This window comes from Mastacembelus armatus, chromosome 14 (assembly GCF_900324485.2).
Source record: "Mastacembelus armatus chromosome 14, fMasArm1.2, whole genome shotgun sequence".
NCBI lineage: Eukaryota > Metazoa > Chordata > Actinopteri > Synbranchiformes > Mastacembelidae > Mastacembelus > Mastacembelus armatus.
The window spans coordinates 17,134,537-17,149,151 of NC_046646.1; the positions used below are offsets into that span (position 1 = coordinate 17,134,537).

General features: G+C 37.4%; 1 protein-coding gene and 1 pseudogene across 1 annotated transcript; one reads left to right on the top strand and one right to left on the bottom strand.

Annotated features, from left to right (window-relative positions):
• Positions 1-307: 307 nt before the first annotated feature.
• LOC113143091 (olfactory receptor 1500-like) lies at positions 308-2,081 on the bottom strand. Its single transcript, XM_026328557.1, has 4 exons — positions 1,859-2,081; positions 1,249-1,426; positions 815-1,118; positions 308-601 (listed from the first exon to the last, which is right to left on the bottom strand). The coding sequence occupies exons 1-4, from the start codon at positions 2,079-2,081 to the stop codon at positions 308-310; spliced, it is 999 nt and encodes a 332-aa protein (XP_026184342.1).
• Positions 2,082-13,164: 11,083 nt separating this feature from the next.
• Positions 13,165-14,134, top strand: LOC113143092 (olfactory receptor 1-like; annotated as a pseudogene).
• The last annotated feature ends 481 nt before the right edge of the window (positions 14,135-14,615 follow it).

The window sequence follows — 14,615 nt, forward strand, 5'->3', positions numbered from 1 at the left end:
TCTCTCTATAATGATTTCTCATGTAGATATAGATAGACAGACAGACAGATTGATCGATTGATAGATATCGGCTTTTGTTCCCTGTTCATACAATAATTATACATTTCTCATTTCACATTTGTTTACATTTTAAGCATTACCAATACAACACAATGGTATCAAAAAATATTTTTAGGAGGGTCCCCAAATTTATGTCTTTGTTCCCTACTAAAATATTTTTTGATCTATTGTCTATGTATTAGTAATAAGAGACACAACAATTATGTCACTGTATTCTCAGCAAAACAAGTACATCAGGGATCTCTTGTCAATGTGACATGATGACAGAAACAATTTGGCCAGGTTTTGTAGGCCTGATACCGTGTTGTTTCTGGATCCAACGTCTGAATATATTCTTAATCTCATTGGTTCTTAGGCAGTAGATGAATGGATTGATAAGTGGAGGAAAAAGACTGTAGAAGAGGGTGGTGGCTATACGCTTGTCAGGGGTCATCATCAGGTTGGGAAAATAAGGTGTGGAGTAAACAAAAAAACGTGGTATGTAGTAAATAGAAATGATACATCCCTGCGTGGCACAGGTGGAGAAAGTCTTCATTCTGCCCTGGAGGGAACACCAGTGTAAGGTTAAAAGAAGTTCCTACTAATAACAATACTAATAAAATATGTAAAATATGTGTCGAATTAAAAAATGAAGTAGCTGTTAAAGAACTAAATAAGATGCCATATTGTGAATGTAAGAATGGAGTTTGATGCATCAACTTTGTGGTTTAATATTATTACTTTACATTTAAGATGTTAAACATATGTATCTTACCTGTCCGCTGGCCATGCGCAATATTGAGATGATGATACAAATGTAAGAGAAGATGATGAAGGCTAAAGGAACATAAAGAATAAACATTGCTGCAGCATAGGCGGAGCTGAATTGTTGGCTGGGATCACCACACACTAAGGGTGTGAGTGACATGGTGTCACAGAAAGCATGTACAATTTTGTTGGGCCCACAGAACGGCATCATGGTGAAGTTGATGGTGCTAATGCCAGGGAAGATGTGTGCCAGCACCCAGCAGAAGAGAATCATGCCAGTCATGTTTTGGTTTGTCATCACCACAGAGTATCTGAGGAGAGAAAGGGAGGCTGAATAAGAAAGAATGACAGATAGAAGGAGAGTGAGGATGATATAAAACAGAACGTTATTAGTTTTTGCAAGAGCTTAAAGGTGAGGCTAATCAAACTGCTTTTTTTCACCTGAAAGGAAAACAGATGGCTACGTAACGGTCCAGTGCCATGGTCAATAAAATGAGGGAGTTCAAGGAGCCAAAATAATGGATCATGTGCTCTTGGAAGAGGCAAGTGTGAAAGCCAAGACTCCCATCATTCCACCAGTAGCGAGCGATTAGTTTAGGTAAGGCCACAGTGATAAAGCCTATAAGAACATTGAAAAGAAACAAAGAAAGACAAGGCAAAGCAGATCATGTGTGACAGTTTGTCTGTTTTCCTGTGATTTCTTTGGTTTCATAGTTAAAAACAACACACAAACCAATGGTCTATTTTAAATTTAAATGCATTAATTTAAATTAAAGGATTTCTACTGTTCAGTACAGGACTGCAGTTTGACTATTAATATCATAAATGCTTTTTGTCATGGTTTTTGGGCAGCTGCTGTTGAGTGACAGAATCCAGGTTGCCACCTGGAGACTGCTCTCTATGTTACGCTCATAGTCAACAACATTAATCAATCAATGTTTGTTTCACATCACCCACATATGGGTTGTATTTTTATGAAAGCAATGTCTCATACACCAGATCCTGACAAAAGAAGACACTTTGCAAGTGACACAAGTGATGCCATATGTACCAATGTCTGAGAGGGCCAGGCTGACCATGATGATGTACATGGGCTTCTGGAGACTGTGCTCCAAAGCGAACACAATTATCAGCAAGAGGTTTCCCACTATTGTGGTCACATAGAGGAAGAAGAAGAACCACGCCACAAGGTGAAAATACTCTGATGGTAAACCTGGGAAACCCACAATATAAAACTCCCACACGCGTGTGTAGTTCTTATCCGCCTGAAACATACTGAATAAAAAGAAAAGAATAAGGCAGATGATACATCCAGTACAGTACAGCACATGCCCGAGTGTGAGTGTGTTTGCAGCGTGTCATGAACTGAGCAGACACTGAGATGCATATCAGTGCTTACCTCTCTAGCTGGTCTCGATGATATGACGAACACAAACAGTGGCCTCTTGGATTTATAAAGATTTTATTGACAGTGAAGTGCAAGTTGGTACAACTTTGTCCCAGAGGAAGGAAAAATATGACACTTAGGACTTAGGTTGTCCAAGCAGCCTGGTTAGAAAATTAGTAAAACTAAAAATAGTCCACTACAAATACCAGAACTTCATTCAAAGTCATACTTTAATTTCTTTTTTTGGCTGCTCCAGTTAGGGGTGACCACACTGGATCAACTGATCCACATGGTTTTACACTAGATGCCCTTCATGATGCAACCCTCTTCATTTATTTGGGCTTGGGACCAACACTAAGACCACACTGGCCTGTGCAACCTCAGTAGCTGAGTCTAACAGCCCCTGGTCTTCCAAGGCAGTCTCCAGGTACTAACCAGGCCCTGTTTAGCAGGCCTAATTAAAAGTACTCATTCTGTGAATGTCCAGTGAGTGATACATTATTATATATTACATCATTGGATTTTTAATATTGATACCAAAATGTGTAAGAATCAAGTTATTGTTGTAGCTGGTCAGGGTGGAGTTAGTTTGAACTACTTTTAAAAACTAGTGTACCAGAGCCCAGTGGTTCTCAGTCTCAGTCTAGGAATTAGGTACGGTGGCCGAGAAGGGCAAACGCGCTGCAAAAGAGAAACGCTGCAAAACAGAAACGCTGCAAAAGAGAAACGCTGCAAAACAGAAACGCTGCAAAAGAGAAACGCTGCAAAACAAAAACGCTGCAAAACAGAAACGCTGCAAAACAGAAACGCTGCAAAAGAGAAACGCCGCAAAACAGAAACGCTGCAAAAGAGAAACGCCGCAAAACAGAAACGCTGCAAAAGAGAGAACACAACGGAAGTGCGCCAGGCCGATAGGGGGACCCCGAACTGAGGGGTGCAATGAACAAAGAACTTTTACAGAGGCGAGAGAGACACATGTAGTGACATAAGTCACGTCTCATTTTGGAGGCTGCGTAATGATGCAGGTTATAGTGTTGAATTGCAAAAGAATTGAATGAGCGACCTCTGATGATTGTTCCCATGTGCTAATATGTGCTAACAATGTTCTGTTACATTTGTTTACTTGATCAAAAGTGTCATACAACGTCGGGAGACGTGGTGGGGGGGCGGGGTGTGTTGCAGGGTTGGAGATCTGAAGGTACTGTAATGACTATAGGTTGTTGTCTTGTTCAGGGTGTTCTTTGGGGAGTCGGTGGGGTGAGCTAGAGGGAGATGGGTCAGGGAGGAGGAAGAAGTGTGTGTGGAGGGAAGAGAGGGAGGGTGAGAGAGAGCTGTTCGGTGAGGGGAGTTAGCGTTACTGATGGGCGATACCACAGAATTTGGTATCGATCAGATACCAAGTAACTACAGGGTCAGTATTGACGATACCTTCTGCACCTTAAAGGAAAATCATTATTGCACAGTGTTGATTAATATCTTTATTGCAATGGCAACATGAATAATGCTCATGAACATAAATACTTGTTTAAATGCTAATAATAAAATGATAATAAATAAATAGCATTTCCCCTCGTAGTGGGTGAAAAATAGCACCACTCAATGCTTCTTTTTCTATCTCTCTTCATGCTGCCGTGCCTCTCAGCACTGAGACGGAGGAGGTCCCTCCACGCTGCAGAGTGGATAGAGTAATACTTCCTTCTGCAGTGCATGACTGGCTCTGGAAAGCTCTGACATCTGATTGGCTGCCATAATCATGTGATACGGAAGACCATTTAAAATACGCTTGGGCTGGTTTTCACACATCCAAAACTCTCAGAAGTGAAAACTAATTGCACGTTTTTTATTAGGAGTGGTATCGAGCGATACTTAAGAAAGTATCGACTCCAAAGTATGGAAGTATCGATTCCAGAGAGTCGATATTCCCATCCCTACTTAGCGTGGCTACGACTGAAACAGTAGCCTGTTACCTGTTCTGACTAAAAACTTAATAAAGCAAAGTGACAAAAGAACGTCTGCTGGCTGTGAATTTAGCGGGCATTAGAGTACGTTTTACATTTATTATTTTTTAAACACTTGGCCGTCATGTTTTACAGTATTATAAAAGTACAATGTTGTAAAAGATGACGGCCAAGTGTTAAGTAACAAATGGAAAACGCACCTTCAGATCTCCCAACCCCCCCACGTTGTATGACATTTTGATCAAGTAAACAAATGTAACAGAACATTGTTAGCACATATTAGCACATGAGAACAATCATCAGAGGTCGCTCATTGAATTCTTTTGCAATTCAACACTATAACCTGCGTCATTACGCAGCCTCCAAAATGAGACGTGACTTATGTCACTACATGTGTCTCTCTCGCCTCTGTAAAAGTTCTTTGTTCATTGCACCCCTCAGTTCGGGGTCCCCCTATCGGCCTGGCGCACATCCGTTGTGTTCTCTCTTTTGCAGCGTTTCTGTTTTGCAGCGTTTCTCTTTTGCAGCGTTTTTGTTTTGCAGCGTTTCTGTTTTGCAGCGTTTCTCTTTTGCAGTGTTTCTGTTTTGCAGCGTTTCTCTTTTGCAGCGTTTTTGTTTTGCAGCGTTTCTGTTTTGCAGCGTTTTTGTTTTGCAGCGTTTCTGTTTTGCAGCGTTTCTCTTTTGCAGCGTTTCTGTTTTGCAGCGTTTCTCTTTTGCAGCGTTTTTGTTTTGCAGCGTTTCTGTTTTGCAGCGTTTCTCTTTTGCAGCGTTTCTCTTTTGCAGCGTTTCTCTTTTGCAGCGTTTCTGTTTTGCAGCGTTTCTCTTTTGCAGCGTTTCTGTTTTGCAGCGTTTCTGTTTTGCAGCGCGTTTGCCCTTGTCGGCCATCGTACTTAGGCACCTTCACAGGCCCACAAGACAAATCTGTAATGAATAATGTGGCAAGAAAAGGGAATACATAATTTTTTACATTTTTTACACTTTAGGCTTTGAACTATTTTAAATTACATCTTTGGGAATATAAGCTTATTAAAGGTTAGATTAATTATGAAAGAGTAAATGTACTGAGAATAACCAAAGTTATATCTGGATCCATTTACAAAACTATTAAAAGTGAGGACTGAACAGGGGACAGTGATGCATTATGGGTTGTAAGCCCAAATTTGTTTGGTTAGTGAAGTTGGACTCAAATGTTTGTTCGTCTTACAGGAAAAACAACTAAAAGAAATACCCACAGGTGGCAGATAATAAGTAAGTAACGTTATGGGGAATTCATAAAATGTCCTGAGGTGTTTTTTAGAAATAACAAAATGTTGAAATGAAAATTGATGACATTTTCGACCGTTCAGGAGGAAAACACACCAGGATTGGTGAAGATTTTCTAATCAACATCTGAGAATATACTCGGGACATGACAAAGGTTTATTTCATTCAAACTCTTTCAAAACGAGCTAAAACGTACTTCTAAAAAAATAAAATGTTTTATGAGCAGGGTTACGGGCATGAAGTTCGCTTCTGATTTGACGAATAGCCCCAGTTTGTGAACGAGGTTAGCGGCGTAATTTGACACACAGGTGGGCTAACTATCGGTTTTTATATAAACCGATTAACCCATGATCAGTGAAAAACCCAGAAGGTTTTTTTTAAAAACACTTCAGTCTCCAGAAACTACTCTGAACCTTTAAAAGGTTTTCAATCAGTTTCTCTAAGTCGTCCGTACAGCGTCGAATGAGAAGCTAACTTCAACATCTTGTCACATTTAGTTTAAGCTAACTAGGTTAAGACTAACTTTCTAACCTTAGGTAAATAGTTCATCAGCTAGCTGCTATGCTAAGTTAACTAAAAGTGAGCACTAACGACGTTAAGACTCTCAGCTGTTTTGCTGAGGAATTTATTAATCACCCAAGGGTCGCTCCTCAGGTTTCTAATGGTTGAACTTGTTGACCTTAAGTTACCCCTGTAGTTAATCAGTCAGTCAAAACAAAGTCTCTTGGCCTCAGCCTGCATTTCCTGGCAGAGAAATTAGCTAGAGGTTAGCTAGACTAGTTAATGAACCTAAAATAATCTGCCAGTCAGTCACTAATGAATGGTTTTCCTACAGTTATATTCTTATTTGTATATTTGTATTTTCAATAATTTCTCTCTTACATTACTGTAATGCAAGTTTAAGAAAAACACTGAAGGCTGATGGAGAAATAAGAGCCATGTTTTCATGTTTTCACCAAATGACCAAAAAGACAGAGAGAGTAATTTGTGGTTTTTCTACAGTTTGGAGTTGCTCATAATAAATGAAAAGTTTTGAGACATGATCAGATGGACAGCCACCAAATTGTTCTGAGCCCTGCCACAGCTAAGCTCTGCTACAGGTTTCCACTGTGTTGACATTTTTTGCTGCTAGAGCCTTTTTGTAGCATTGCACCTTTATGGGGCAAAACAAGCAAACTGATGACTTCACACTGGGCTTTTTTATTTAATTGGGGATTCACATTTTGACCAGTAGAGGGCAGAAATGTATCAGAACAAAATACTGAAACGTTGAGAGTCAAAGATAAGTTGTTTTTTTTATGTAATTATTATTCATTTAGAGGTATTTAAGTTATAAGACTTATTATGAACAAGATATACTGTGCTTAGATATGTAGGTACAGATGGCAAAAGCCTGCCAATATTTGAAAAATGATTTTGTTTTTACAGCTACATTTTCTTTTTGAAGTTAACTGGTGTCCTTTGAGCTGTAACACTAAGGGCCCTGTGTCAAAAGACAACTTTCATTTAATGTCAATAACTGTGACTGTCACCCAAATGACACTACTTAAAGCAATAACCAATAAGCAAATGATAGCAAATAAGGTGGCATATAGTGGCAAATTCTAAAAGTCTTTCTGTATTTCAAGTTCATCTCAGCAGAAAAGTTAGTATGTTAATAAATAATATACAGCTTAATTAAAGAAATGTCAGAGTCCCAGTGTAATAGTGTAAAAGAAACCCCTGTGGTTTAAACTCTTGTACATCTTGCATACAACTTACAAAAACAAAAGTACTTGAACAATAATAAACTATCTATCTATAAATCTATGTGATAAATATTTTTGTGTGTGTCTGCTCATAGGATGCGGGTGGGTGGGGGGGTAACCTCTTAGGATCAATTAGTCAGTTCGATCATAACAGCTTTAAGGAAGACTGTTGCCTTCTGGGAAACAGACTGGCATGAGGAGAAAAACAAATCAGGTCTCTCCTGAGAGCAATTGAAAAAGTACAGTGGCATTGTAGTGGGATTCCCCTGGGCCAGCCTGCAGGAGAGTTGGCAAACCTGTTTGTAAGTTAAGCCAAAGTAAATTTAAGTGAACTCTATAACCCATGATGCAATCCATGATAACCTTTGGGCTCTCTTTAGTTGTGAAAGTATACATGCAACTTATGTCATGAAATGGGTTCAACCACACTCACTACTCACTACTACAACCTTTTTGTAGTACATAAGTTACTTATTATTGCCAAAATGTAACAAAGCATAACACAATAAAAATGTATCCAAAAAAAAAAAGAAAAATAACATATAAAGTTTATTTTACCTATGAATATTTTCTTACAGTTTTCTCCAAAATCTGGGATGTTTTTCAGGCCTTCTCATTGTTTTTATCATATTCAGTGAATTACTGTAACAGAAACTAACATTGCTGGTGTGTTTTGACTAGTGCAGTTATTGCTGCAGCTACAACAAGCAATAATGCCTCTACAACGTCAGTTACTATGAGCTCTGACATCTTCCTACTATGTGCATTAGGAAAATGCCAGGCATCTACAGCTTGAGTAGAGTGGATTTGCAGAAAGTGGAGTGGATTTAGGCAGACTTGGTCCAACTGGCAACAAGGGAGTAAAGAATAGTTCAGTTAACTTCTTCCTCATGAGAAGTGCAAGAAGCAAACAATTCCAGAGAAGTAGTCAAAAGAAATAAAAACTATGAAACACCTGGTACCACAAAGTTTTTGGACATGCAGTGTTGTGTAAAAAAAAACAAACAAAAAACATGATTAAATGTATTAACAATTTTTTAATTTTTTTTTTAACTGCCATTGCAGTAATGGCTTATTTCTGAGTATAGTAAATTAAAGTTAAAACTTTTTAATTTGAGCTTTAAGTATATTTGCACTTCTGGGTAGTTTTCAGCTTTTTAGGTTTAGGTCAATAGTAAGTTCTTAGTGGGATATTATCCTTTTGGTTTAGTGCCCAAAGGTCATGACAACAAATAAGTTAAACACATTTTATAAAAGCAATTCTTTAACAATTGCTTCCTTTATTAAACAAATCAACTTAAAAATGAAAGGATAAAAACAAAAAGTTTAGCTGCAGCCCTGCTGTGTATGTTAGAGATACCATGATATTGTGATACTATTTGAATTAACAGGTGGTTGATTCCCTCAACAGGGTAATTGTATTTTTTTATTTTTACACAATGTAGTATGGTATAATGAACTCATCCCTGCAGGCCTGAGGCAGTGGCTGTATGCCATCGTTTTGCTCTCTTTATTTTCTGAAGACATGTCTCTGTGGGAGAATCTGAACACCTATAATATCCTCAGGGAATCAATTTCATTAATTTGGCCACAATACCTTAATAGTAAATCCCAACAGATAATACTTCATATAATAGTTTGGGTTTGTGGCCCTGGAGCTTAAATAGTCTCCTGAGTAGGTTCTGATATAGTTTTATGCACTGCACACACTATGCCAATTGAAATTAATTAGAAATGTTAGTGTCTCTGTCAAGAACTGCTAGAACATGACTTAAGTGTTTGAAATTAAACAACTTTGAGAGATTTTTTATATTCTTGCCACTGCATTGGTTGATCTTAATTGAATTATCTGTCCAAATATATATAAAGCTTCAGATTATTGTTTTTGCACAGCATTAAAGTAGAGCTAGAATCTAAAAATAAAGTGCCAACCAAATATGTTTACCAACTCACTTGAAGTGATCCATTTAATTAGTTTTGTAAACAGACCTCAGGTGAATTTGGAAAACTAGGTCCAAGTAATGCTGCAGTCCTGACATTGTATGACATTTAAGTAAATTGAAATATGAGAAATAAGCTTACGATGAGTAATAAAACTCTCATCATGTCTCTGCACCAAATGTGAAGCTAAAGCCACTAGCTGGCTGCCTTAGTTTAGCATAAATATGGGAAACAAGGGTAATCAGCTATCCTAGCTCTGTCTAAAGAAAAAAAAAATCAACAAAAAACAAGCGGGAAAAAAATAGAAAATGTCTACCAGCATCTGTGAAGCTCATGCTTATCATGCTTAGTGATTGAGTACAAAATCAGCAATTTCTGGAACTGCATGGAACTTACATGCTGGAACTGTTTCTTCTTTAGGTAGTTAAATCAATGTACTTCTATAAATCTGATCCTTTCAGGTGCCAAACCAGTCACCTATCCCTACAGCCTTGCTTGTTTGAAACTCATGACCAGCTGGAAAAATCACATTAGGGAATGTGGGTATGTAACATTTCTCTTCTTACATTTAGTCACTTTCAGAAAGTACTCCTAAACAAGTAATCAAACCATCGACCAACAATGAATGCTGTAGGAGTACCCCGGCCTGTAAATGTTATGGTTTACAAGCTTTTTTAGAGCTTTTACAAGCTTTTTTTTTAGATTTTGAATCTATTCCATGGAGTCTTGATTTAATTCAGAGTTGTTGGTGGCAGCGTTTTCATTGCACTGTGTTATGAATTCACTTGTTTCCTTAATTCACTGAAATGCAATATGAAATATAAACATGAATAAGGTAAGTAGTTGTTTTTTTTTGTTTTAAACCATGGTGCAGTGTGTTTAGTTAGCCAGTCTTGTTTGTGATGACATGTGAAGTATTGAAAAGTAATTGAACAGTACTTGAATGATATTGAAGTATGACATTTATGAATTCATCTTTCATCTCAAAATCTTTTCAAGGGGCAATTTTCACCAGTTATAAACACGATACCAATTTATATTGCTCATATTGCCCGATTTAGCGTTTGGGCTCTACAGGATGTCGTTCTAATCTTATGTAGTATGTTGAATTATGTTTTTTTTGTTTGTTTTGTTTTGTTTTAAAAACTGAAACACACTCCGATTTGGTATGAGAAGCCAGCTTGGATGTTTACAGATGCTCTGCTAGTGATTCTGCATGAATTGTAATCACAGTGCTCAAAAAGTTTATTCCCTCATTAAACAAAGACAAATAGATATTTATTTAATGCTAATTGTTCCTATTACAGTTATCCAGGTCATGAAGAACTTTGTAACTACATGAGGTAATGTAATACAATGTCTAACAACTTAACTCCACCATCTACCCACCCCCACCCTTCAAAATCCCCTCTAGAATGTAACCTGCAGTCTGGGACGAAGTGTTTACCACTCTATTCAGTATGTGTCATCGTCCTGCAAGGGCGCGATCGACAAACCATTCATTAACAGCCTCATTAGGCAGACTTATTCCAACTGCCAACAAAGGAGTAAAGAATAGTTCATTTGTTAACTTCTTCCTCATGAGAAGTGCAAGAAGCAAACAATCCCAGAGAAGAAGTCAAAAGAAATAAAAACTATGAAACACCTGGTCCCACAAAGTTTTTGGACATGCAGTATTACATGATTAAATGTACTAACATTTTTTTTTTTACTGCCATTGAAGTAATGGCTTATTTCTGCATATTGGTACATTTAAACTAAAACATTTTTAATTTGAGCTTTATGTATATTTGCACTTCTGAGTAGTTTTCAGCTGTCTGTTATTTTTAGGTTTAGGTCAATAGTAAGTTCTTAGTAGGATATTATCCTTTTGTTTAGTGCCCACAGGTCATGACAACAAATAAAGGTATGTGAAATGATGGTCAATCAAGTGTCATCTTTAGGTTTAGCTCCCATTTTACTATGATGGTCAAGTGCAACACCTTTATCGCTTGACTGTCATTCTCACATTTTGTATTAATCAGTTAATCATTAATATTAAAGAACAAGGAATTGATATGCTTTGGCACTTTGAGCAGGGACATGACCACTTTTTGTACTGTCTGACAAAGCCAGCAGGAGCTCAGGAAAGTTGGTATTGTGGTCACAGTGCTAACTTGAGGCTACTGTTCTCGACCTCTTCTGTTTCTTGGCTGTACCATAAGATCCAGTCCATGAAAGTCATGAACAAAATCAGTAACAAAAGACAGTCTTGGTGGAGTCAGACACATCCTGCATTCATTCAAAACTTGCTTGACCGCTGCTTTAGAGTCCAACATGCTGTAACTCTTGCTGAGTACATAGTTCAAAAGGTGGAAAGCAACAGATATGGCACCTGCATTTGCAATACGTGCCGACCATTGTAGACCATCTATTTGTAATGCCTTCAGGTCTTTTGTAAAGTAAGCTGGGTTTATGCTGGATGGAAAAAGTTAATGGGAGACCCATTGAAGATTACTAGAGCCTAGCTTTTTTTCTTTAGAGTGAGTTTTGGATTTTTGTTATGTACAGCAACACAAATGGGGCATGTTGTTGATGATCATCTGGAATCCTGCTTTAATGAATCCATCAATGAGCTCATTTTGCCATTTGGTGGCATGTTCTTTAATTATGAACATGGTCACTGTAGGTTATTTTGACCAAATCCCACGTACATTGCTCAAAATGTGTGACAAATTAATCCATGACAGAAAGTAATCTTTAGCAAATGTATGGTTGAGCATGTTTTTGACTGACTTTTGACATCCTTATTAGGAACAAATGCTCTTTGGAGGTGAATGCTCAAGACAGGATAAGGAAATGGCAAAGTAATGTGAAAGACCATTGCCTTGTTGGTTTTGGACTTTTTACTATTTGCTCACAATCAAAAAACTATAGAACATGTAATTGCTATGTACTGTCTAAAATATCCAAGGTCCAGGAAAAGAGTGAAGACCTTTAAAACCTGAACAGCTCATCTTTTATTAGTGGCAGTCTGTCTAGTAATTGTCATACTTTCTATGGGTACAGCTACGCATCCACAGGCGATGTCTCTTTCCTGTCTTTGACCTCTGTTCTTGCTCCCATGTTAAATTCAAGCTTGAGCAAAGACCAACAGCTGTGGTAAAATTAGATACATTTGTGACAGTCCACAAATGTTTTATCATGAATGTTTTGAACAAACAAGGATTGTAATAATTTATTATGAAATCAAATAAGATGGTGCAATATTCAGTCTATACTATAACAGATATGACAACTCTAGCATTCTGCTAATTGTTTTAAATTTGTCCTAAAAAGCCTGAGTGGTAACTGCAAGTTTATACAGCAAACCCATTACTTTTACCAGTTTGTGTTTGATTAATTTGTCTTGATGGAGTCTGCTGAATATCAGAATATTTACTTCTCTCAGAGAAAAATCCAAGTGTACCAAAATGTCCTCTCTGCTTATTGGTCAGATGTGTCTGCTGCAGGGACACAAAAGTAAATACAGGAAAAGGATCCTGTTTTGTGTACTACTGCATGGTTCTGTGAGATTCGAGAGAGTTTCCCATCGAGGGTAACCTGGATTAGTTGTCACCCTGTTGATTGTTTATTACATTGTTAGCATTTACTACTTCAGGCAAATCATACAGTTTGAAACTGAATCATGGCACTGTTCTGCTACTGTATGTGCAACATTCAATGCAATACCAGGACTGTCTATTGATGTCAGTTCCAAAATTGTGTTATATACTATGAATTCTGCATTGGCTTCCATTTGAGTAGTCTGAGAATATGTCATAAGTCATTTGGATGTGTGAGTATATATAAAAAAGGGTTTGAGAAGTGGCTTATATATTATAGACCCGGATATCTGGCATTGGCCCTGTTTGTCATGTCAGTGAAAAGCTGCTCTCATTAGCCACTCCTGTCAGAACAGTTAAAGGTTGACTCCTTCGTCATTAAGAGAATAAAAGGATACACCACTGACACGTTGAAGAGGACATCCATCTACACTGATCATTGCACCGTAGACAGGAAAAGTTGCATAACTTTTAAAATGATTTTTTTCAACTCAGCTCTTGGGAACAACATCACCTTTGTGCATCCTGCATATTTCATAATAAGTGGTTTTATTGGCATACCTAATATTAAGTATTACTATGTCTTTCTCTTTTTTATGTATGTTGTTTCAGTGCTTGGAAACACAGCTGTGATTACTGTAATAATTCTGGACTATAATCTTAGAAGTCCTAAATATGTAGCAGTTTTTAACTTAGCATTTGCAGACCTGTTGAGTAGCTCTGCTTTGGTGCCGAAGGTTCATGACATCTTTCTGTTTGACCATCCCTACATCCCATATAATGACTGCTTGACATTTATGTTTTTCTGCTTTACCTGCCTTTTAATGCAGGCTCTTAACCTGGTTGCGCTTGCCTATGACAGACTGATAGCTATTATCTTCCCACTGCATTATCAAGTGAAGATCACCCACAGGTTCATGTTTTCTTTGATTTCCTCTTTCTGGCTCTTTATTATAATCTCTCTACTTATTGCAGCAGGTCTTCTCACAAGACTTTCCTTCTGCAACTCTGTGATTATTAAATTATTTCTGTGACCATGGCCAGATTTACCGGCTGGCCTGCAATGACAGTACACCCAGCTATGTCATTAGTGTTTTGTTACCAGTTCTTATTCTTGGGCTTCCACTTATATTTATCTTGTTTACTTACCTCTGTATTGGCTATGCTTTGACTAAAGTGTCCACAGTTCAAGAAAGAGTGAAGGCTTTGAAAACCTGCACAGCTCTTCTTTCATTAGTGGCAATATATTTCCTCCCAAGAATAATCACTTTTGTCTACTTGGGAAATATACATCCGAATGCCAGGATTATAAACCTCTCTCTGACTTCTGTCTTTCCTCCTACATTGAACCCAATCATTTATGTTCTTCAGACAGAGGAAATCAAAAAATCTGTGAAAAGGTTGTTTAAAATCAGAGTGGGTTCCAAAATTGCAATAAAAAAATAATGTGAGTGATATTTTGAGTCTTTTTATTTGGCATAATTTGCATTGATATAAATCAATATTGTTTTTTTAAATATAATGACAACATATATGCATAAATATGAAACTTGTATTCCTCAATGAAATAACACTTGTTATAGAACCACTACTGAAACATTTGTTATATTATAAATGATTGCTACCCACATATTAATTGCTACTTGTGTAACAAAGATGAACACAAAAAGCTACTGATAAGGCTTTAGTGATGATGTACAGTGGGTACGGAAAGTATTCAGACCCCTTTAAATTTTTCACTCTTTGTGTCATTGCAGCCATTTGCCAAAATCAAAAAAGTTCATTTTATTTCTCATTAACGTACACTCAGCACCCCATCTTGACAGAAAAAACCAGAAATGTAGAAATTTTTGCAAATTTATTAAAAAAGAAAAACTGAAATATCACCATACTACCTGCCCCGTGAGTTTTCACATGCCATTGTTGT